Genomic DNA, 23,809 nt, shown 5'->3' with positions numbered 1-23,809 from the left:
AATTGAGGAATTGTCATGTCAAAGAAATCCGGGGTAGCATTAGGGGTAAAAGACCCTGTTTTTTTGCCTCTGTTCTTTTCCCCTCTTCTATTGAGTCCTGAGTCCATTCTCTCTCTCCACTTCTCAGCCCTCACCCAAAGCGATTTTCTCGCCGCGGAGAAGTATGATTTCAATATGACGAATGTTTGGTGTGATTTTGGATCATAAGAGTGAGCGAGAGAATACCATGGGAAGACGGGTAATTACCCCGCAGATTCTCAAATCAATATTTATTTGACGTCAATGTCCTTGGTATATCTTCTCGTTATCTTATCTATCTCACTCCTCAGATCTTTGCCCAAATTCCTTCGTATGATTGGAGATGTCTTGCAGTTCGTTCGGCTGCAATGCAACCAACTATTCATCCAAGAATGCAAGGAGACAGATTTGGTCATGAACCTGAACCATCCTTCTATCCTTCCCGCTTTTAACTTCCATTGATCTTCCAGAGAGTCGTTTTATTTGCTGCCACACCGCTGGGTTTGCATACGGGTGAATCATTCAGGCAAATCCTCATCGCAAGGCGAAAAATTCGGTCATTATCCATCAACCGCTTTCCTATCATAAACGAAACCGAGTCATTTTGAACTTGGCTGGTTAGCTGACCAATTGTTCCAAAGATTCTTTTTTCCTGGGCTCCGAATTTAGTTAACATCACTCAGATTGGATGGCCAATTATCTAGGCGATCTCGCATAGCTGTGTGCGCGAACAGTGCCCATAGGTGAACTTGCTCTCGCCCACTCTGCATACATATATGCACTCAAGTACCATGTACCTATCTATCAGAGGCTTCAGATATGGTAGGTGCTAGCTCGATAATCAATACATGTGGAATAATACAATTTGGTAAACTAGATAGTTTCTACAGGCCAAAAGTCCTATGAACTCACATCAAGGACAAAATCAATCCACAGCGCCCAAAAGCATTAAAATACATCTTCTATCTTCAACGCGAGAAAAACACTCCAAGAACATCAAATTGCAAGGCAAACTCATTGTAAAGTCTTTGCCCAAACTTTCGCCTCCGCCAGTCTTTTGATAGCTGCGGGAAATTCTGGATCTCCTGTTTTCTCTACCAATAGGCTCGACATTGCTTTGGTTAGAGAGTTTGAGGTCTTTTCCAACGATTCGACCACTTTTTCTACATTTCCTATAGCATGTTCATCTTTATATAATACTCTTGCTGCCTCAATCTTGTCTGCTGTGTTTTCCCATCTCTTAAGTACTGATTTGATAGCTTTTGCTATGTCAGTCGTCGCTGCTGAATATGCCTCGAATGTGTTTGGTGGAATTTTGATAGTGGGCTTTTCAATTCCTTGCCTGAGATCATTGTAAAAGTCTTTAAGCATTTTACCGTTTGAAGCACAATTGGGCCCTTTTTTTCTCCCGAGTATTTGGCAGAGAATTTGTTCGCCTTCCTGGTATGTTTTTTGTGGAATGCCAGTGAAGTCGTGATTTGTGATATTATGAGCAGCTCTTATCCAGTTCGGAAAATCTTCACCGAAACCAGAGTTCCTAGCATACCCATCAAATATACCTGTAAGTTCCGCAGTAGCTTCGATTTGTTGACCAAGGAAAGAACGCCACGCGTGATCTACTTCTCGATTCTTTTCGATAAATTTATCGATCGTCAAGAAGAGAGGTTGTGATTTATTTCCTTCGCCTTCTAGAATTTCTCTTCGAAGTGCTTCGATAGATAGAGCGGCTTGATTAAAGGGACTATCATTTAATTTCCCAAGAATTCTATCCTCATCCAATAATATCTTCGCAACATCATGGATAGCCGAGGAAGTCGCAATCACCGCATCCCCATTCGCTCTCTCGGCCTTAACCTTAAACTTAGTCTTCAACCTTTCCTCAGCATTTCTCTTATAGCCGTCTTTCGCGAGCTGATTTTCCTGATCCCACCGACTTAGATAAAACGCAACAACAGCAAGGACAAGTGCAACTATAGGCCACCTCAACCAACCCCATCCGTATTCTCGCGAGATGGTCGCGAAAACCCCATTGGAGAGTGGATCCGGCTTTACTGTGCGAACGGGACCAGGCACGCGACGCGGTGCTAGGTTTGCTTCTTCCACGGGCATGTATCGGCCGCCGAGAGCGACAGATCGTGGGGGTTGCTGAGGCGTCTTCGTCTTGCTCCTGGCGTTTTCGGGCTGCCAAACTCTCTTCTGGGCTATGGATAGAGGTTCTTCTGGAGATGGCTTTGCGGCTTTTGCATTCTCCCTTTCTGCGGTTCCAAGTTGGGAAAGACGTTTCTGAGCTTTCCATGGAGGTTCTTTTGAAAACGGCTGTGCGGGTTTTGCGAGTTTCGCGCCCCCAGGTTGGGAAAGACGTTTCTGAGCTTTCGATAGCGCTTCCGGTTCTCGCGCGGACACCTGCTCAGGCTGTTGCGATCCAACTTCCTTGCGCACATTGTGATCTTTGAGATACTTATTATGTCTTTCCAGAAGGCGCTCAGTTTGCAAACGAGCTTTAAGTTCGAGGGGAGTTTCTGGAGATCTTCTTTTTGAGCCTTGGTTTCCTGTTTCGTCTTCGGAAGAGGAAGAAGAACTCCCAAAACTGGAGAGACCCGCTAGTTCGTCGGCGAGAGTTTCGCCGCGTCGGGGTACCGCTTTTGTGGTGCTGGACGAGCGACGTTGACCGATGGGGGTACCGCCGTAGTCGGGGCTGGGACCGGTGTAGTTTTGGAGGATGCTTCCGGGTCGCATTTTGAGGTTTGTGGGTGTTGTGTTGTGGAGTGGAGTTGGGATTTTGATTTGAAAAAGAAGCGAAGTGAGGCGAGGCGAGGTGAAAGTAGAAGTAGCGGAGCTGAGCTGGACTGGGCTATCTTTCGTATTTACAATTAATCACTTATATCTGCTAGATTCCTTGGTTCAAGGAAAAGTGGATAGGTAGGTAGGTACTTTGGTAGTATAATTACAACTACAATCACAAAATACAAAACACACATCCATATACCTCTTTACTTCCCTCTTTACCTCATTCCCAAACCCACCTATCCAGCGAAAACTAACCACCCACTAACTAAATTCATACACCTCAATAAAGAACCCACATAATGAAACAAACTGCAGATTCAAAATTTAGACAAGGGAATTGAATTTTGGCTTGATTCTTTGTTTCTTGGTTTGGGGGGAGGGGGTTTGCTTTGGGATGAATGCGGATTTTTTTTGTTAGGGTTTTCTTTCGCTCGAGACTTTTTAGGGGTTTGGATTTGTATTGGGGTTTATTTTGGAGGGGGGGAGAGAGGGCAAATAAGATGGGAAAGACTGATAGGGTACGAGGGAAAACGAATGGATGAGATGAGATGTATTCTGTTTCGTGTTTACTATACTATACTCTCCTCTCCTCTACTACAGTATCCTATCATAACCTTTCTACTAGACACAAAATCTTCCCTCTCATTCCAACATTCCAACGACTCAAACACGGTCCGAAGATAATATACCCACCCACACAGCCAGCTAGGTATTGATATTTTGATATATATATTGATATATGTATGTGTAATCTTATCTGATATACATATACATATACATGCACAGAAATAGAGATGGAAATGGAACTGTCAAGAATAATGAGATGAGATGAGATGAGATGAGATTGATAACTAACTATTCTTCCCCCCCTCCCCCCTGAAAAAAAAAAAAACATGAAAAATTAATTAGAGAATTAGGAAGCGGGATTTGGGTATTAAGTAGATATAGATGTGTGAAATTTGGAGTGATTCGCTGAATAGTAATTGGGTATAGTGTTGTGTGGTTTTTGATCCAAGAGGGAAGAGGAATGGATGCCTTCCTGCATGCATACATGCATACACGGGTTTTTGATATAGTGTTGATGTGTATAAAGAGAGAGGAGGGGAGAGGAGAGGTATACTGCGAATGGGGATGAGGGTAGTAGTGATGATGTATGTGTGTATATTGAGAGATACACGAATTTCAGGTTCGTCTAATTTCTGATTTTTAAAATGAATCCTAATGCTCAATCTCTGATCCCTAAAGGAAATAAAAAGTTGTTTTACAATATTCATATTCATATTCATCACTCATCTCTCATCAACTCATCTCTCATCAACTCATCTCTCATCAACTCATCTCTCATCAACTCATCTCTCATCAACTCATCTCTCATCAACTCATCTCTCGTCACCCATCATAATCAAAATCAAAATCACCATCACCATTATCATCCCATCTCCCTACCCCCCTTTCTTTCTTTTTCTTTCTTCCCTCTTCCCTCTTCCCTCATACACACATACACACACACACACGCATAAACATAATTCTCAATCAATTTTCAATTTTCCAATTTTTCAATTCTCATTCTTCAAGGTTTGCGTTCCACACATCCTCAAGTACGTCAATCTTTTATTCTTATTCTTATTCTTAGTTCTCATCTCAGTCTCAGTCTTGTTAGATATTCGTATGCATGACACTATACTGCCTATATATCACACTATCACACTATTGCATGATGATATTGCGTTTGTAGCTTGTAGTTTATAATCTGTAAATTCCTTGTGATTGTCGGGAATAGATGGGTGGATGGATGAATATTAGAAAGAAAGAAAGAAAGAAAGAAAGCAAGAACATTAAAAACACTAAAAAGAGTAAATACCAATCCAATCCAATCAAGTCGAAAACACAATACAAATCTGAAAAATCAAAAAACCTTTTACGAGATTCGTATATCAGTGCATCTGTATATTTTGAGATGAGGAAATCTTGAGATCACTTGTTATATATATATGTATATATGAATGAATGAATGAACGAACGAATGAACGAATAATAGAAATGTGGTAGGGAGAAAAATATATAGAGAATTATTAATTATTTCAGATTGTATTATATGATATGATATATAAAGAAGAAGAGAAATGATGAAAGAACAAGAGTTCGAGTTCGAGTTATGGAAACGAAAAGAAGAAAAAAAAAAACATCTTACCTATCTCTTTAAATCTATATACCTCTCTCTACACCACTCACTCGCTGCATTAACCGGAAAAAAAAAATGAAGAGAAAGAAGAAAAACAAACAAACCTACAAAACAACCCCACCCCAGCCCATCCCTCTACTCCCCCCTTCCCCTCTCCAATTCCCGATTCCACCACTCTCTCCCCCTCCTCCTCCTCCCCTCCCAATCCAAAATATCCAACATCTCCACATCCCCCTCCCAATCAACCCTACACATGCCCGCATTTTCCTCCCCACCCATCCCCCCGGGCGCCCGGCGCCAATCCCCCCGTCTCCCCTCCCTATCATCCTCCCCCAGCCAGACATCTCTCTCGTGGCCATCCTCCTCGTTTTCTCCCCACATCCTACCTCTATGCCTATTCGCGCAATGCGGCCAGATATACGTATTTTTCCCTGGAATCCGCAGCGGGTCGCCGGTCCAGTAGGCATCGGGACGCGGATCTACCGTGTTTGAGGAGTGGCGGAGATGGGGGTGCGGACGCCATTCGGCGTGGCTGCGAGGGAGGAGCCAGCGGTAGGTGATGCAGTCGTGGGGTTTGTGGCCGTGGGATTGACAGAGGGGGCAGGGGGATGAGCGGTAGCGGGCTTGGTAGATGGAGGAGTCGGGGTGAGAGGGATGATCGGGGTTTGGACGTGAGGGATGAGTGAGATAGGGTTGGGTGTGGGATGGGGAGGGGAGATAGTCGGGGGTACTGGTGGCGGGGTTGAGGTGTGAGGGGAGTGGGGTTTGAGCTTGGGGTTGGTTCTGATTTGGGTTTGGAGTTGGATAATCGGTATGCTCATACTGCATCTCCATCTCCATATCCATATCCATATCCATATCCATATCCATATCCACATCCCCATCCCCATCCCCATCCATATCCACATCCCCATCCATATCCACATCCCCATCACCAAGCCCCTGCCTATATCCACCACCCCCCATACTCCTCGTCCCCGGAGGCGAACGATACAGATTAAACACCTCATCAATCTGACCCGAACTCCGACCATCCAAAAACCGCACTTTTCTCGCCCCCATCGGGTTCGGATTCGCAACAGGATGAAACCCATCCTTCTCACACGCATTATTCCAATGACCCGCGCGATTGCATTTCCTACACGGACGATTCGGATATTTGGCGCCTGGGAAAAAGCGAGTGATATCTTCACCCGACGGGGCGAGAAATTCTGCAGAATGCGCGGAGGAGCGTGAATTCGAGTCGGAGGTTTCTTCTTGTGCATTACCATTACCGTTGGAATTGTTATTATTATTCCCCTTCTTCCCACCCATTTTCAATTTCCAATTCCGACACCGATCTTCCCAATGGTCCCCGCCACACTCTCTACACCCGGGTAAATCTCTTCCTCTCTTCCCCTCTCCCGCAGGATTCTTACGACAATCCGATTCCCAATGGCCTTTGCGTTCGCAAATACGACATTCCGAGAAATCTTGTGGGACTCGACCTTTATTTTGCTGTTCGCCATTTGTGTCATTGTTGGTTCTTCCTTTACCTCCTCTGTTTCCGACATTCTTACTATTGAGCCTGGGTCTAGAACTATTAGCACCTTTGTCAGAATGGAAATCCTTACGTTTATTTTTACTATTCCCCATTTTTTCTTTTCTTTTCTCGTCTTTTCTTTTGTTTGCTTGTACGAAAATCTCTATGCGTCCAGCGCTAGTATAAGTGTATAAGTGTATAAGAGTTGTGATCGGTGTAATGAAATATGTGTATAGATATGATAGTATGATATGAACAATTACTTACTCGAGTTTTTCTTCTGTTATGTTCTGTTGTGTTGAAAAGATATGCGTGAGTGAAAGAATGGAATTGTTCAGCATCTGTTTGATAGAAGTATATGTATCTGTTCTCCAACAAAGAACGAGTATTTCTTTACGAAGAAAGAATGAAAGAGGAAACAAATGCATTGTAGATTCTAATACTCGTTCATTGTTCACTAAAAAAGAACAAAGCCAGAGAAATAATTCATTTGTATATAGCTAAGCGATGGTTCGGATCTTTGAGAAGGTTTATTTTTCCTTTCATGCTTTGTTCCAAATTTCTTTCTGTGTAGCCCATTCCATAATGAACACGTTATTAGCAGCATGATAGGAGATGAAACTGTTTATATATATTGCTTGATGATTTTACACTGCAAACATATCGTTGTTCATGAACTGCAGAACAAGTGCTCGTAAAATAGTATAAATGCTGCGTGATTTGATGTGCATATATCATCCATTAAGTACTGACCAAGTGTTCTCTCATATACAAACTCTATCTGATAAGATCAATATTCATAGTAAGCTAGACTTCTATCAATACTCATCATCTCGTCATTAGAATTTAATTGTATTAGAGAATACTTGAACTACACACAAACAATTTCAGGATGTCATCCTGGAATTTCACCGGTGTTGATTTCGACAACATGCTTGAAGAACCATCTTGGGCCTTTTCTCACTTACCTCTCAACAACAACTCGGAGTTTATTCCTAAAACTCCAGAAGAGGGAGAAGAGGAATTCGAAACAATCCCACTAGACGATATGTACGATGCGGATGACGAATATCCTAGCGAGGATGATTTAGATAATTTACTTCTTGAACTCGAAAAGCAACAAAGATTATCACAAGAACTCTACAGTCGAGCAAAAGATAGCAAACAACCAAACCCCCCAAGCAATAGTTCAGACTACTTACAAGAATCTTCCCTCCAGTATCCTCCAAGAATTAATGTCTCTTCAAACATTCGCCAAACTACATTCGTTATCGCCAACAATAGAGAAATCGAACGAAAAGGTCAAGAGAACGCCCCCTGGATATCCGAGGTGCCCCTTCGAAAGATCAGAGTTCAACTCCCCTCACTCACACTCAATTTACCATCTCCAATTAATTTTGGCAAAGCATTTTCTCTAGACACTTCTGAAACAATGGACAAAGACTTTGTTCCCAATATGTTAGAAGGGTTTGAGACTATGAACATTGGCGAATTGATACAAGACTACGAATCTGGCGACATCTTGCACCCAACCGAAGCCCAAAAATTTCGCTGCGACATCGAAAGACCGGAAGTTTTCAGCATGGAACCTCATTGGTTCAATGACACTAAAGACAAGAAGTGTTGGTGCATTCATTGTATTCAATATCGAAAAACACAATCCACAGGTGAGCAGATGGAAGCGCATGATTACAATGACCGTTGCCTCTGCTCTTCTTGTTCAGAGCTTTATCACGAAACCTTGCCTGAAGGTTGCCACTGTAATTGTCAAAATTGCGTTGATGTCAATGAAGATCAAGGTCCTACAGATCAAGATGAAGCACTTGCTGAACTCCAAAAACAGATCCAGCTCCAATCACCCGAACAACGAATTCAAGATTCAGAAGAACTTGTTACTGAGACCTCACAGGAGTTACCGTCAGACCCTCTTTGTGAGGAGTTTACAACAGTTGTGAGTGAGCTCAATGGTGGTCCCTCAGAATTACTTAGCATGGTTCGTGAAAACTTATGGATGAATTCTGATTCTGATTCTGATTCTGATTCTGATTCTGATTCTGATTCTGATTCTGATTCTGATTCTGATTCTGATTTCGATAACGAGTAGACTTTTTCATTCTAACTTTTCACATGGTTAAATAAGGTAAGTCGTAGATATATCCTGGTGATAAACTCTGCGCGGAGAAAGATAAACCCATGGAAATCTGGCAACAATAAAACCCCCCAAAACAAGCAAAAAAATAGTACTGACTTAAAGAAAAAGATTCCCCCCAGTGACTTAAGAAGAGTGAAATAGACAGATAACATGTGATTGTAGCAAAATGACCTACTCGGTATAAGGAGGGCATCAGACAAGGAATATTTCTTTGTTTCCAAATGGTAAAAATAGACCCAGCGAAGAAAATCTCGATAAATTGATTGAAACAATTAAAAACCATACTTAGATGGGAAATTATGATTATCTGGTACTCGGAGCAAAATCCAGACATGGAGATTGGAATTGCATTTTATTGGCTTCCACTTGTGATGAAAATGAGCTCGCAGATGCATACTCTCTCACATGGGATGAAGAGCAATCGCAACAAGCCTTCGGGAACGACCCAAGACTAACAAAATAAGACTTACTGCGCAGAAACTAAATTCTTCGTACTTGACCAAAGAAGCGATTGAACTCTGCTCGTTATCCTGAAAGCATTGGGTTGATTTCGGATTTTCGGATAATCGTCCCGTTCGTCTAGATAAATGTTCAAATTGAGTTTGCAAAGGAAAAATTGCATCATCTCATTTTTGTGGATGTTTTGTCGCATCACTGGATTTCTGTTGGAACATGGAACTTTTCTCCAACTAACCATCATACATTTTGAGGGTAAAGCCGCCAAACCCCACGAGTTTGCATTATCTTTGAGAACAATGAGTCAAAACTTTTGGGCTGCACCTCAATGCAGGTACTTCACTGCCTAGAGATCCCAAATTTCGCCATGGTACTTGCACGGCGAGCGTTAACAGGTTTATGGGACGAAGGAAGGTATCAACACATCTGCATCGCCAGCGAACACATAGCCACTTCGGAAATGGTACAGTACTGACATTTTCGATCGACATGAAGCATTTCAGCAAGAAAAAAAAAATATGTCTCAATGCCCAATATAGAAGCGATTGGTTCGAAGAAAGCCTAGGGATGCACATACATGCATGGCATGTTGACATGCGTTTTCTTTTCGTAATAACCCTCGCTGATAGAGGCGCTTAGCAGCGTCAAAGCATAGATGAAAAGGGTAACCAGGGTGACTCGGATACTTCTATTGTTGTTCGGTGAAGTGAAGGGATTCCTGCTTCTCGTTCATGTTGCGATACTCTCAACGAGTGGCGCCTAAACGTGCTGGGGGGGGGTTATTGTTGGGCTGAAGAATTGTGATGGGAGCAGCGAGCGGTTCGGGAGCGATAGGGATTGAAGACAATTTTAAGGATGTCAGATTTTGGTTGGGAAGAAAGTTCTTCATCTGCATGAATCTTATCACAATGTCGCGGGATTGCCGACGAAGCTTGGGAAAGCCATGGTCTTGACTCCCAGAGGCCGCATCGATCTAAGGTTTGAAGGGACCACGATTGAGACCGGCGAACGCATCATGTGACCATGGACGGATTAGTGAGCTGCATGAAATTTTGGTCTGGGGGGAGTGGGAGGGGGATTTAGCAAAATGTGGATTTGTGGAAGTGGATCCCAAACGCGGAGTATGTTCACAGAGGTTGTGGCCGAATTAAAGCGGATCCCTTGTGACAGGATCATCTCTGGAGGGCAAAAAAGAAAAAGAGGAGATTGGACATCTGGAGACTTGGAGATTTGGAGAAGTGGGATGGGGTGGAAGGGTTTTTTTTCTTTTTGGTGGAGATTTACGCAGTGGGTGGTGTGGCATTCTTGAAATTGTGCACCTAGGGAGATGTGTTGTGCATGTGTTATGACAGCAATGGCATGGGAAAGTGGTAAACATGACGACTGTGAAGGATTTTCCGTCCGTCAGTCAGCCAGTCAGCCAGCCAGTCTGTCTGTCTCGGCATGTCGATGTAGATGCATGCGCTGACCAGATGGGGATTGACGTGTTTGTGCACCGTTCAATATATTATTGCTTGGTAAGAAGGAAGCAGAGGAGGAGCAGAAAGAAAAGAAAAAGAACCAAGAGACCAAGAGATTTGCTAGTGAAAAAGGAATCCCATCCAAAGGGCTCTGAGACGGTGCAATGTAAACCCCGCACCGATTTGCACAAATTCGAATCCATTGGCACACGCGTGCATATAAAGGGTGCGTGTTGCAAAAGTGTAACCCTTCACGAGCATTTAGCATGAACCGGCCGGATCCTGACAGATGTGTGTACGGACGCACGTTGTTTGCAGGAGCGACGACATACCGCGGAGGCGTGACGGGCGTGACGGTCGTGACGGTCGTGATGGTCAACATGGCCAACATGGTCAATATACGCGCTGTCTAAATTGCTCTATTGCTTGCAGTGCTTCACGATCCCGTCTGCGTCATGCTGGACATGTTAAGCAAGGATGGACACCTTTTATTTTAAACACATCTCCAGTGAAGCGCCTCCGCCGGTTTCCCCCAATTTGCCATCATGGCCGGGGTGCGGCCAATCAGCATGTCCCGACCCCGCCAGACCCACCGCCCATCTCCACAATACTGCCGCATGCAGCCTAGCGCCCCGGCCGAAAGAGGGAAAGCTTGGACCCGACCACCGTCTGGGCCAACCTTCCGCTTTCTTTTTTATCGCTCGATACCGGGAAATTTGAAAGACAAAACTGGTGAGATATCTTCCAACCTTCCAACCTTCCAATCTCCAGCTCCCAAAATTCCACCGTTTCTTCTTCTCAATTCATTCAGTCGTTAGTGTCTCCACGACGTGTTCACGGAAGCAGAAGGGAAAATTTTTCGCTCGGATTTGTTGTACAATCCTCTCGCCAGTGTGTATATTAGCCTCGGGCTTATCATATATCATCCCTCTCACAAATTCCCTTATCACCTTTCCACCCATCCATCCACAAATCCCGTCGGAAGAACGAGTGGGAGCCAATTGAACAGCGTGGTAAGCATTTCCGCCCAATGATCTGATTTCCAATTCACTGCCAAAGCATGGAGGGGTTGCGGCCACTACACTCCACTGCTACACGACTTCTTTCTTTTGCTCCCCTATGATCTGTACAACAGTCCGCAGAGGTCATTTGCACAGCCAGATTGACATACGGTAAACGCTAATGCAGCTGTGGGGAAAGCTCTCTTAGTTCTACCATTCCCATAAATTTCGTCAGAGGAGCTCCGAGCTTCCTTCCTTGATCACCACACACACAACACAACCTTCATCCAAGAAGATTAAAACTCGAAAGAAAGAAGCAGTCAACAATTGTCATTTGCAGAAGCCGGATCACTCGTACTTTACACACTCTCTCTGCCCAGCACACAGACTTTTTGGATTTTCAACTTTGTTACTATCCTCACACGTCTGCAAGCCTGCGCTGCAGTTTCCCCCCCACCCCACTTTAACAACTGATTCATATAGCGACATCTGTCGCAACCTGAGTCAAGATGTCCGGAAAAACAAACCGTGATGTCAAAAACCACTTTCTCTTTGAGATAGCCACCGAAGTTGCGAATCGAGGTGAGAAATAACCCCTCGTTGTAAAGAATAATGTGACGAATACCTACTGACATGCGACCTTGCAAGTTGGTGGTATCTATTCCGTCATCAAATCAAAAGCACCAGTCACCACAGCAGAATATGGAGACCGATACACTCTTATTGGCCCTCTCAACAGGCAGTCGGTGAGTTCTAAATGTCACAATCCCTCGTAGCAGCGTGGCTAACATTTGATAGGCCGCAGTGGAAGTCGAGGCATTAACCCCAACGAACCCCCACCTTGCAGCAACGATAGAAGCTATGGAAGAAAGAGGAATTCAAATGGTATATGGCCGCTGGTTGATTGAGGGTGCCCCCAGAGTTCTCTTGATCGACACCAAGAGTGCCTACAGATTTTTGGATGAGTGGAAGGCCGATCTGTGGAATACTGCTGGAATTCCATCTCCGCCTGGTGATGACGAAACCAACGAAGCAGTTGTCTTCGGTTACTTGGTTGCGTGGTTCTTGGGAGAGGTGAGTGCATCTGCATTGCACAACGCCACGCGTATTGATTACTAAAACTAACACGTCTACAGTTCGTCGCACATGAAAAAGAAAAGGCCGTCATTGCACATTTCCACGAGTGGCTCTCCGGTGTCGCACTTCCTCTATGCAAAAAGCGCCGTATCGATGTTACTACAATTTTCACCACCCACGCAACTCTCCTTGGAAGATATCTCTGTGCAGGATCTGTGGACTTTTACAACAACTTGCAGTGGTTTGACGTGGATGCCGAGGCAGGAAAACGTGGTATCTATCACAGATACTGCATAGAACGTGCGGCGACGCATTCTTGTGATGTCTTTACCACTGTTTCACATATCACCGCATATGAGTCTGAGCATCTCTTGAAGAGAAAGCCAGATGGTGTTCTTCCCAACGGTCTCAATGTCACCAAATTCTCTGCCATGCACGAGTTTCAAAACTTGCATCAACAAGCCAAGGAGAAGATTCACGACTTTGTTAGAGGTCATTTCTATGGACACAACGATTTTGATCCTGAAAACACACTTTACTTCTTCACAGCAGGACGTTATGAGTACAGAAATAAGGGTGTTGACATGTTCATAGAGTCATTGGCTCGTTTGAATCACCGCCTGAAGTCCGCTGGATCAAAGATGACGGTGGTCGCATTCATCATCATGCCAGCACAAACCCAATCATTAACTGTCGAAGCTCTCAAGGGACAAGCCGTCATTAAATCATTACGTGACACAGTTGATGTTATTGAGCGCGGTGTCGGAAAGAGAATCTTTGAGCGTGCCCTTAAGTGGCATGAGGGTGAAGTGATGCCTGATGAAAAGGACTTGATCACCAGTCAAGATCGCATCCTTCTCCGCAGACGTCTGTTTGCCATGAAGAGACATGGACTTCCACCGATCGTCACTCATAACATGGCAAATGATTCTGAAGACCCAATTTTGAACCAAATCCGCAGAGTTCAACTGTTCAACCATCCTTCGGACCGTGTCAAGGTCGTTTTCCATCCCGAGTTCTTGAACTCTGCCAACCCAGTCCTACCAATGGACTACGATGAGTTCGTCAGAGGTACCCATTTAGGTGTCTTCTCATCCTATTATGAGCCATGGGGTTACACACCAGCAGAGTGTACAGTCATGGGTGTGCCAAGTATCACAACCAACTTGTCAGGTTTCGGTTGTTACATGGAGGAGTTGATTGAAAACTCAACAGATTACGGTATTTACATTGTCGACCGTAGAATGAAGGGTGTCGATGACTCGGTGAACCAGCTTACCAGTTACATGTTTGATTTCGCTGGTAAGAGCAGACGCCAGCGTATCAACCAGAGAAATCGTACCGAGCGATTAAGCGATCTTCTCGACTGGAAGCGCATGGGAATGGAATACGTCAAGGCAAGACAATTGGCATTAAGAAGAGCATACCCTGCATCATTCGACGGCGAAGAAGAGGATGACTTCATTCCTGGTGTGGAACAAAAGATTTCACGCCCATTCTCGGTACCCGGATCCCCAAGAGATAGAACCGGTATGATGACACCTGGTGATTTTGCCAGTCTGCAAGAAGGACGTGAAGGCTTGAGCACAGAAGATTATGTTTCCTGGAAGCTTCCGTAAGTCACACGAAGAACAATTGAAATGATTGAGTACTAACGACTTAATAGTGAAGAGGAAGACCCAGATGAGTACCCATTCCCACTCACCCTCCGAACGAAGAAACCAAACGGATCTCAGAGCCCATATGGATATGGCGGTGCACAAAGCCCATCGGAGTATGCCATAACTAATGGGAACGGGATGAAGTGAATATAACGAACAAGAAAATGATTAGAAATGGTGAATAAAGGAAGGAAATAAATGGGACCAGGATGACTGGAGGCAAACTACGAGGACGATAAATAATCATGTACCAAAATGTCTATACTGCTTTACTGCTTTTCTGCTTGCATTTCTGCGTTGCTATTATGTTACTTGTATCTCTGCGTCACGCTACCGCTTGCAATTGTATATTCAATACCCTCTTCGTTGTGAACGTTGGTGGTTTTATTTATGCATGGATGGGAATGGGTTGCAAGTATATTTGCGTTTATCATTTTAATTATCAGGGGACTTTTTGAACAAGAAGAAAAGGATGTAAATGATGGATGAATGAAACAGGGCAATATGTAATTGAAAGGGAGAGATGAGGAAATGTATGATGTGATGGAGAAGGAAAAGCGTGGTATTTGTTATCTTTTTTCTTTTTGATATTCATTCAATATAGCTTTGAAGTTTGAGTAGATATGAATGAAAGTATGATATTGTGAAAAATTGATAGAGAGATTGTATTTTTCTTTGTTTGTCATTGAATTTGGAAGTGATATTTTTGGATTTGAGTGTTTAGGTGTTTAAGTATTTGTTTGTTAGGTATGTATTTATATATTTGAGTATTGAAATGTTTGAGTGTTTGCTTATTAGGTGAAGATATATTTGTGTGTTTGTGTGTTTGAGGAATAAATTAATGGATATGGATATGGATATTGATATGAATGTTTAGGTAGGTGTGAATATATGAATGGATGGAAGTGTGGATGGATATGTGGATATATATATGTATTTGATATTTCTTTTATAGATTGATTGAGGATGTGGGAGTAAATGGATGGATAGATGAGGGAGTGAGAGAGTGAGAGAGTGAGAGAGTGAGAGAGTGAGAGAGTGAGAGAGTGAGAGAGTGAGAGAGTGAGAGAGTGAGAGAGTGAGAGAGTGAGAGAGTGAGAGAGTGAGAGAGTGAGAGAGTGAGAGAGTGAGAGAGTGAGAGAGTGAGAGAGTGAGAGAGTGAGAGAGTGAGAGAGTGAGAGAGTGAGAGAGTGAGAGAGTGAGAGAGTGAGAGAGTGAGAGATGGGAGGAAAGGGGGGGGGGGGGGGGGCGGTTGGTTTTGAGAAGTGTGGTTTTGAGAAGTGTGGTTTTGAGAAGTGTGGTTTTGAGGAGAGTATAGTGGGAGGGTATATAAGAGTGTGTGATATAAGAGTATATAATATAAGAGTGCGTGATATAAGAGTGCGTGATATAAGAGTGTGTGATATAGGAGTGCATGAGATGTAAGAGTATAGTGTTAGGGAGTAGGTGGAGGAGCAGATGGGTAGGTGAGTAAATAGATAGGTAAGCAAATAGATACGTGAGTAGGTAGGTATAAATCTGGATTGGATTGGATTGGATTGGACTGCATTGAAATCAGTTTCAATAAAATAGAGAAATAGAGTGGAATTGGAAGGAATTTTTAAGAGGGGAGGAGGAGGGGGAGGGGGAGGAATGGGATGGGGAAAGAATAGGATAAGTGAATGGATGAATGAATGAATGAATGAATGAATGAAGATAATAATAAAAGCTTCGGAGATGAGATGAGATAGGATGAGATGTAAAGAAAGGGGAAGAAAAATGATTCTCGCTTTGGATCTTTGTAGTTTCTCGGTTTTGGATTTTTGGGGTACTTTTGTGCTTTCGTATTGCGGATGAATGGGCGGGAGGAGTAGATGGGAGGGAGGAGTAAGTTATTAATACCATACAGTCTAAAATATAAAGTATAAAGTATGAAGTATGAAGTATAAAATCTGGGAATTTGGAAAGGTATTCAGGATTGGGTGTTGGGTATTAGATATCAGATATTTAAGTGAGTATACAGATAATAGTATTTCTCTTGTTTATTTATCTATCTATCTTGTTTATTCATTCAATCATATTTGCGATATGGGTTTCTGGTTCAGGTTCAGGTTCGGATTCGGGTTCGGGTTCGGGTTTTATGATTAACTCTGTGGCTTTGGGTGGGTGTTAGAGTGAGAGGAGGGGGTTGTTAAATAGAGATATAAGTTTGGTTGGTTTAGTTGGTTTAGTTTAGGTGAGATTGAGATTAAGATTGAGATTGAAGGGAAAGGGAAAGGGAAAGGGAGAATATATGAGAGGTTTGTTTGTTTGTTTGTTTGCGAAGGGGTTCTGAAATTTTGTGTATGAATTGGTGGATTGATATTTGATATTTGATATTTGAAGAGGGGGAGGGGGGAAGGAGAGGGGAATAGGAGGGGAGAGGAGATGAGATGAGATGAGATGAGATGGGAATATATGTAATGTAACCCACTAGAACACATTACAACACATTACAACACACATGAGAACAAAATAAAACAAAGGCCGGGATGAATCATTAGTTAATGAGAAGATTATATATATATATAACAAAACTCCATATATAATCACCGGAAGATTCATTACTCACTCAGACGCAGGTATGATTGATTGGCTGGTTATGAATATATGAATTATGTGAACTTGGGACTTGGTGTTTTGATGAGAATTATTTATGTATCTAGGTATGAATGAGTGAATGAATGAATGAATGAATGAAAAGAGTAATGGATTTTCCATATCTGAGAAAAGGAATGACGGAAACCGGGGCTGCTGAGGGGATAGTCCGAGTAGGATGTGATTTTATAATTTCGATGAAATGAAATGAGATGAAATGGTGGGGGTTTTTTGGTTCTCGGTTCGTATTGTGTTTTTTTATGTATGTATGTATGAATGAATGAATGATGTGTATTTCGTATAATATATGTTATGTTAGGTAATATACACTAGCGGGTAGCTAGATGAATATATATATAGACTCTCTACTCTATCATTCATTCATTCATTTATCCTCTTAGATTGAGATTAACAGGAGAGTGAAATGGAATGTAGTAGAGTAGAGTAGAGTAAGTAGCGTTGAGGTGAGTTGAGGAGAGGAGAGAGAGAAGTGAATGACATATGTGAGTGAGGTATGAGATATATTACTTTGAATTATTACACAAATGAATGGATTGGAATGAAGTATCTAGGGATTTCATCATACATGTATAGATATAGATGGATATGAATGAAATACTTAGTCTACGAGTACGAAGTTGATATGAATAAAAGGAACTCGGCCATATAAAGCTTTTGACAGAAAGGAGAGAGAAAGGCGAAGGAGGGGAAGAAAATTCAATTGAGTAACATCATATTCTATCTACTGCAATATAATACAATACAATGCTTTACTTAGTCTTTATATCTCTTTCCATAAATATCATACCATTCTCGATTGAAGAGTAGCACTGCGGTGGAGCTCCCCGCGGATTGAATATGAGAGTTTAGAAGGAAGATGGGGAGGGAAAGTATATATGTGTATGGATATGGATATATATATGTATATGGAAAGAGACGGCTAAAAGAATTAGATAGAAATGAAGTCTGATAGATGGAAGATTGATGACTGATCTACTAAGTTCTTTTCCCTTGACGAAAGAGGAAGGAAAAAATAGGGATAATTTACATAATATCTTGAAAGACAACAGAGTTAGAGAGTGCTTCCGAAACGATGATATCGAATTTATAGAATTTTACTGATGTGGTATTCTGATGTTATTCTGATGTAGTTATGTCCTCTATCTCCATACAGGGTATCCTTGATATGCCTCCTGATATTTTCAAATAGCTCCTCCCGTGTATGTATATCTGAAGTCGGTAGAAAAAGATCCGGCAGATGTTCATTAATATACTGGGGCTTTGGTTTATCGTTACATTCTTCTCGGTAGAGATAGATGAATAGAGGAATGTAGATAAGTAGGTAGGTAGGTAGGTGAATTCGGTGTTGTAGGTCGAATGGTGTTGGTGTATGCGTGTATGCTTTAAAGGATGAAGTTACGCATTTGCGCCGACGCTGTAGATGAAGAAGTTGGATGATAGTTAGCTAATGCCATCACAAAATAGTATGTGGAAATTTGGAGACAGATACTTCACGATTGTAGCGTGCAGATGCTGGAGGACATCATATTGCTGATAGTCGGTCATTTCTGATGACATTAGACGAGAATTATGAGAATGGGTAGGTGATAGGAAAGGAATAACCAGATGCGAGAGATGCAATGTATGAAATCAATATAAGATAAAGGTACAGTAGAAGTGAAGCGATCAGGTGAAAGTCCTCCAACTCCCACCAATTTTCTACATCGCAGACTTTGAAGTCGATGCATGGAAAGGAGAAAAGATTGAATTGCAAGGTAAAACAAAAGTAATTGGCTGGTGGCTGAGGTGGCTCACAAAGCCTGATAAGGTCGATAGATAGACACTCAAAAGCCTTCATGAATTCAAAAAATTGAGAGCGTCGAAGCTGAATGAGAACCTTTCCGGGGGACAGGCTACGACCCTGACTCTGACGTGCTCAGAATCATCATAATTGCCCCGAGAAATGTGATGGATATTCTCATCATGATTAAGGGGGGCAGGTAACACTCGTCAATGCCAATATAGATGACCCATTCGTAGATAATGATCATGATGATCAGAACAGTACACAATTACGGAACATCCAAACTTCCCGCATCAATTGCAGCTGCAGCTGCAGCTGCAGTCGTATATTCCAATTACTTTACACAACGATATCAACTCTTTATCGAATGATGTTTGCATCATATCAACGGACACTTCCGTAGCAGATTGCAGCGTAAATACAACGATCCAACGTGAGTGGACTTGGTCGTCGCAAAGTGGGTCACATGATAGGAAATCGAGATTGAGATTTCCAAGGTTCTCGACTTACGTCACAAGGATTTCTTACTGCACAAGGTGTAGGCCAGTACTATGTACTTTGTTACCCATGCATGCAGATAAATTAATGAATGGAAGAGATTAAGTCTCGACTCTCGACGCACAGTCTGGTCTGTGAATATGTGGCACCTGTTCATCCTAGAGGTAGATCATTGAATTGTAGTTTACCAACCCCTATGAGAGACGTTTAGAGGCGATGCAAGTAATCATGCCATCATTGTTCTGTTTTCGTCTGACATGTGGTGACATTTGATGTCATCAGCTCGCAGGTTTGTGAAGTAATGATGATGGAATGGCGATGATGAGCTGCAGCCTGCATTGCTGTAGATTGTGAGTGCTGTAAGGTAACTGTAAAGTGGCAATACGAGTTGCATTTGCTGTGAGCAGTCTAATAGTCAGATTACTTTAATCTGATAACCTTAATATGACCCATGAAGTATCATGTAAACCTATTAACATTCCTCATTGATGTGATGTGAATGAGATGCAAGACAGGAAGAATAGGCTCAAAGCTAGATCCATCAAGAACTTAAGCCCCAATGACATAGTTTGCCACAGAGGCCCAGCGGAACCCAACAAGGGATTTGTTCCGTCGCCCTATCCTGTCACTTTCGGGAGAAGTTATGCGGGAGTATTTCGTTCGAATATTATCAGCGCTTGTGGATTGTTTCAACTGAATGAACGGTCTCGGATAAGACGTGAAATCTCCACTGATGACTCTAAGTGGACGCAAGAGGCTACTGAAAAAGGAAGCCTCGACCAGACAGGAAAGGGTGTAGATCAATCATTAAACGGTGCGATGTAGCCTCGTAGGGAAAGGGACGTTTGTACTATGGCAAACATGACCCGCTTGTTGAGAACGACATCGAAGATTTGGAAGTGTTGCAGTGATGCCATAGCAAAAGCTCCAGTATAAAAATAGTGGGGAGAATATGGATGACCAGTAGCTTGTCCAAAAGCAATTATGGAGACACCTTCAGGAATGTTCCCGCAAGCGAGGGACAAAAGTAACCTTACAGCACATCATAATTGTCTCGGCCCTTGAATGATTTGCATCCCATAGGATTTCGTTACAATAGAGAGCGACCAATGCAATACTATTCTCGGAAGTATGGGGAAATCAAACGGGAAATCGAGGTCTCGTACTTTTTGTGATAGTTATTCACCGGGGGATGACATAAATCCCCCTTTCAGTGCTCAGAGCCGAACCTTCTAAATCATCGTACCGATATTCGGACTAATAAACCTTGTTTGAGTCGAAATGAATGAATTGAACGGGTTATATGCAGGTCGTAAATCGTTTGGTTACAAATGTCCCCGACACGCTTTGTATTGCTCCTCTCCATTTGCCCCGAACCCTTGAATGCATGTGCAAATCAACTGAATAATTTGATGATTGTGAATAACCTAGCCGTCCCCCTTCTTGGCAGAGATGACAAAAGAGTAACGAGATGGAGGGTGGGTGAATGTGCCTGCCTAGTGGTTGAAATTTCGAATAGACTTGAGGTCGGTCGAGGAAAAGCTGATAGTTACTGCAAGGTGCAGGCAAGGCTTGGTGGATGGATGGATGGATGGATGGATGATGACGATGACGATGATGATGAAATGATATAATGATCGGCGGGGGCGGCCGCACAAACCTGCATAGAATTTGATGACATCAGCAAGGAAGTTTACACACATTGCGACGTAATTACCCGTGGCTCTCCATTAATCATGAAAATACCACAATTTGATTGGCTGAATTGACGAGAGTGATGTGTCCATCCGACATTATGTTTTTTTCCCACTTTCCGGTGCTTGGGAAGAATCCGAGTGTGACAACTTGAATGTGAATGAACATGACCTCGGTTTCACCTACAGAATGGAATGGGACCGAGACAATGACATCTACCTAGTGTCTACTTGGGAGTCTGGCTACTTCCAAACTCACTTCAAGTGTCTAGATGTCTCTGAGTCTAATTTCTCTCCATAATTCTCAATAATAATGGGCTTTGCGTACCTTAATCTCTTCTAGCCAAGATAGGCATGCATCGAAAGCGTGCGTCTTGATTCTGAACTCGGTCATTTTGCTGGTCCGGCTTTCACCTGCTTGTACGATATGTAAGGTTATGTATGTACAGATCATCAGCGCAACCAGCTTGGTAGGGATTTCCACTATGACATCTCTGATCAACACCTCACAAGTCTGGGGTAGGATAATTTGATGATCATTTCATACATGCCTGGGCCCGACAGAGTATTCTCCTATTCTTCTCTCCTGGGATGAGTGGCACGACCAATTACGATCAAAGAATGTTGATGTGGTTGGTCGAATTGCCCCGAGGAAGTTGATATTGATATCGTTTTGGTCGTGAAATTTGAGTTATCCATTTTGTGATTTGCATTATTGCTTATTTCTCCTCTTAAATTAATTTGTTGAAGCTTTTAGAAAGCTTGCTGCAATGTCATGGATTTGATATTACAAAATATTGGGAATATGGATTTAGACTCTCGTAAATGGCATTTTGCAAGATGGGGAGTTGGGAACTACCCAGCTCCTCACGACTCGGTGAAAGTCTATCTACCGCACTAGACGACGACGCTTGCTTGGGGGAAAATTCCTTGTTAGTTTGTACTACTCGAGTAATTGCAGTCTAGTAGATCTCTAGATTAGATTATCTACCTAGTGAGTGCGTACATGAAATAGTTTTCTCAAGTACGTGCTGGCCAGTTAGGTAGAGGACTAACAGTTGTGTATTCTTTATCAACTTCGTTTCAATAACCTCATAGGTTGAAAACTGGCCAACGCTTCCCGTCCACGCATGACGCTTCGCATGTCATGATCTGCAGGGTCTTGCCTGATTTGGATGTTGACCATTTTTTTTAACCGTCTGGAGCTCTGACCTTGGGCTCACTTCCATACCCAAGTAGATACTTGGATTGGATTGGATGATACGTAAGTATGATGCATTATGAATTCAAGGATCTCTTCATCGACAGCCCAAAAGTCTTACACTAAGAACTTTTAGTTTGGTTCTCCTGTTTTTCAAATTTCAGGGTCTAACAGTTCACTAGATGACTAGTCCATTAATTTACTAGTCAGGTAGTAGGCTGCTAGGTAGTCTATCTATGATCTAAATTTGAGGGGAAACAGAATGTATATATTGGCTTGAGACCTCATCGTATTTCTTTTCTATATCACACAATCATCCAGCTTCAACTCTACACACAATCAGAACAATCAACCAAACGCTCAATAACAACAACTACTACAAACCCTCCAATACCATCAAACAACTCAGAACTCCAAAGTCATAGTTTCCAACTTCAAATTATCTATTTTCACTCAAAATGTCTTCCTCAACAGCCTCATTTCCTTCCAACGGATACATCTCCCACGAAGAACATGAAAGTTCTCCAGACACACACTCTCTGTTTGACTACGCCAGATCCATGCACGAGCACACCAGAAAACAAATGGAAGCTGCCGACAAATCCGCACGCCGAAGAAGTGCCAACTCTATGGGTTCAAACTCACACGCTACTTTGAGAACCGGTCACGAAGCCAGCACTTCCATGGATAGCAGCAGCAGCAGTTCATCTGGTTCGCGATAAAGAGTTTCTTATCCAAGAACAACAATTCAACTTCGCATGGAGGGAGAAGAGATCTCGAGCCATTGTTCTACCGGAAGAGCAATGTTTTGAGATGAGTCAGGTGCAAGACTTTCTCAAAGTGCACACAATATTTTACGGCACCCGAAACGATTTTTCTCTGGTGTTAGTAACTGTACATACATAACGTACACGAGAATACTCCTACAAGATAGGCATGGAACGGATTTGGGAAAATATCATTATTATACGACAATGAGGCGTTTTAATACATGGGATTGTGGGATATATCATGTATGATTAGGATCTATTTGAGCGAGGGAGTTAGGATGTGTGATGGGCGGTTATGGCGATGTCTGATAAAGACGATGAATTTTTTAGGAGAGATGATATTGGATGATCTGCTAAGGATTTACTTGTTGTCGACTGGTAATAGGAAGACGGCCAATGAACTAGTCGATCAATATCAATACTATATCTTCATCACATAAAATTTGCATTCCGAGTGAGACTTCAAACATGTGACAGTTTACCAGTAAAAAAAGTCCCAAATGCCACTTCTCATGTTTCAGAATCAAAACTTGAAAAAACTAACGTTTCTCTACTTCTACTTTCACCGTCATACCATTATTTAAGTTTCCCATTCATTCGTCCATCCATTCATTGCTTTTCTCTCACCACCTCGCTTACATAATCCCCTGTCCCATGACTTTTCCACCCCAACCCAGCCACAAACAACGCCACACTGTTTCATCTGAGACACTAACAACACAGCCGCATCGACATCCACTGCGCACTGCCTTGATTTCTGCAATGCGCGTAATGAAATTCTTGTTTTTGACTGCGAGTCATTGGGATGATAGGTAGGTAGTTATGTTGAGAGGCTGGGATGAACACAAGGTTTTTGGATGAATGGGCTGTTTTCGGTTGCTGGAGGGGGGATGGGCTGTGGAAAGCTGAG

General features: G+C 42.6%; 5 protein-coding genes across 5 annotated transcripts; 3 read left to right on the top strand and 2 right to left on the bottom strand.

Annotated features, from left to right (window-relative positions):
- Window positions 1–671: 671 nt before the first annotated feature.
- Window positions 672–3,169, bottom strand: BCIN_15g02300 (hypothetical protein). Its single transcript, XM_001549520.2, has one exon. The coding sequence runs from the start codon at window positions 2,752–2,754 to the stop codon at window positions 1,033–1,035; it is 1,722 nt and encodes a 573-aa protein (XP_001549570.1). The 5' UTR covers window positions 2,755–3,169; the 3' UTR covers window positions 672–1,032.
- Window positions 3,170–4,863: 1,694 nt separating this feature from the next.
- BCIN_15g02290 (hypothetical protein) lies at window positions 4,864–6,965 on the bottom strand. Its single transcript, XM_001549519.2, has one exon. The coding sequence runs from the start codon at window positions 6,620–6,622 to the stop codon at window positions 5,123–5,125; it is 1,500 nt and encodes a 499-aa protein (XP_001549569.2). The 5' UTR covers window positions 6,623–6,965; the 3' UTR covers window positions 4,864–5,122.
- Window positions 6,966–7,032: 67 nt separating this feature from the next.
- BCIN_15g02280 (hypothetical protein) lies at window positions 7,033–9,055 on the top strand. The gene has a single exon (XM_024697478.1). The coding sequence runs from the start codon at window positions 7,402–7,404 to the stop codon at window positions 8,611–8,613; it is 1,212 nt and encodes a 403-aa protein (XP_024553294.1). The 5' UTR covers window positions 7,033–7,401; the 3' UTR covers window positions 8,614–9,055.
- A 2,240-nt stretch (window positions 9,056–11,295) lies between these two features.
- Window positions 11,296–15,032, top strand: BCIN_15g02270 (hypothetical protein). Its single transcript, XM_024697477.1, has 6 exons — window positions 11,296–11,590; window positions 11,778–12,160; window positions 12,227–12,324; window positions 12,377–12,652; window positions 12,715–14,270; window positions 14,322–15,032. The coding sequence occupies exons 2-6, from the start codon at window positions 12,088–12,090 to the stop codon at window positions 14,461–14,463; spliced, it is 2,145 nt and encodes a 714-aa protein (XP_024553293.1). The 5' UTR covers window positions 11,296–11,590; window positions 11,778–12,087; the 3' UTR covers window positions 14,464–15,032.
- Window positions 15,033–22,268: 7,236 nt separating this feature from the next.
- On the top strand, window positions 22,269–23,334 carry BCIN_15g02260 (hypothetical protein). The gene has a single exon (XM_024697476.1). The coding sequence runs from the start codon at window positions 22,588–22,590 to the stop codon at window positions 22,849–22,851; it is 264 nt and encodes an 87-aa protein (XP_024553292.1). The 5' UTR covers window positions 22,269–22,587; the 3' UTR covers window positions 22,852–23,334.
- The last annotated feature ends 475 nt before the right edge of the window (window positions 23,335–23,809 follow it).

This window comes from Botrytis cinerea, chromosome 15 (genome assembly GCF_000143535.2).
Source record: "Botrytis cinerea B05.10 chromosome 15, complete sequence".
NCBI classification, from domain to species: domain Eukaryota; kingdom Fungi; phylum Ascomycota; class Leotiomycetes; order Helotiales; family Sclerotiniaceae; genus Botrytis; species Botrytis cinerea.
The sequence above is the reverse complement of the archived record's forward strand: the minus strand, read 5'-3'. Positions and strand labels throughout refer to the sequence as shown.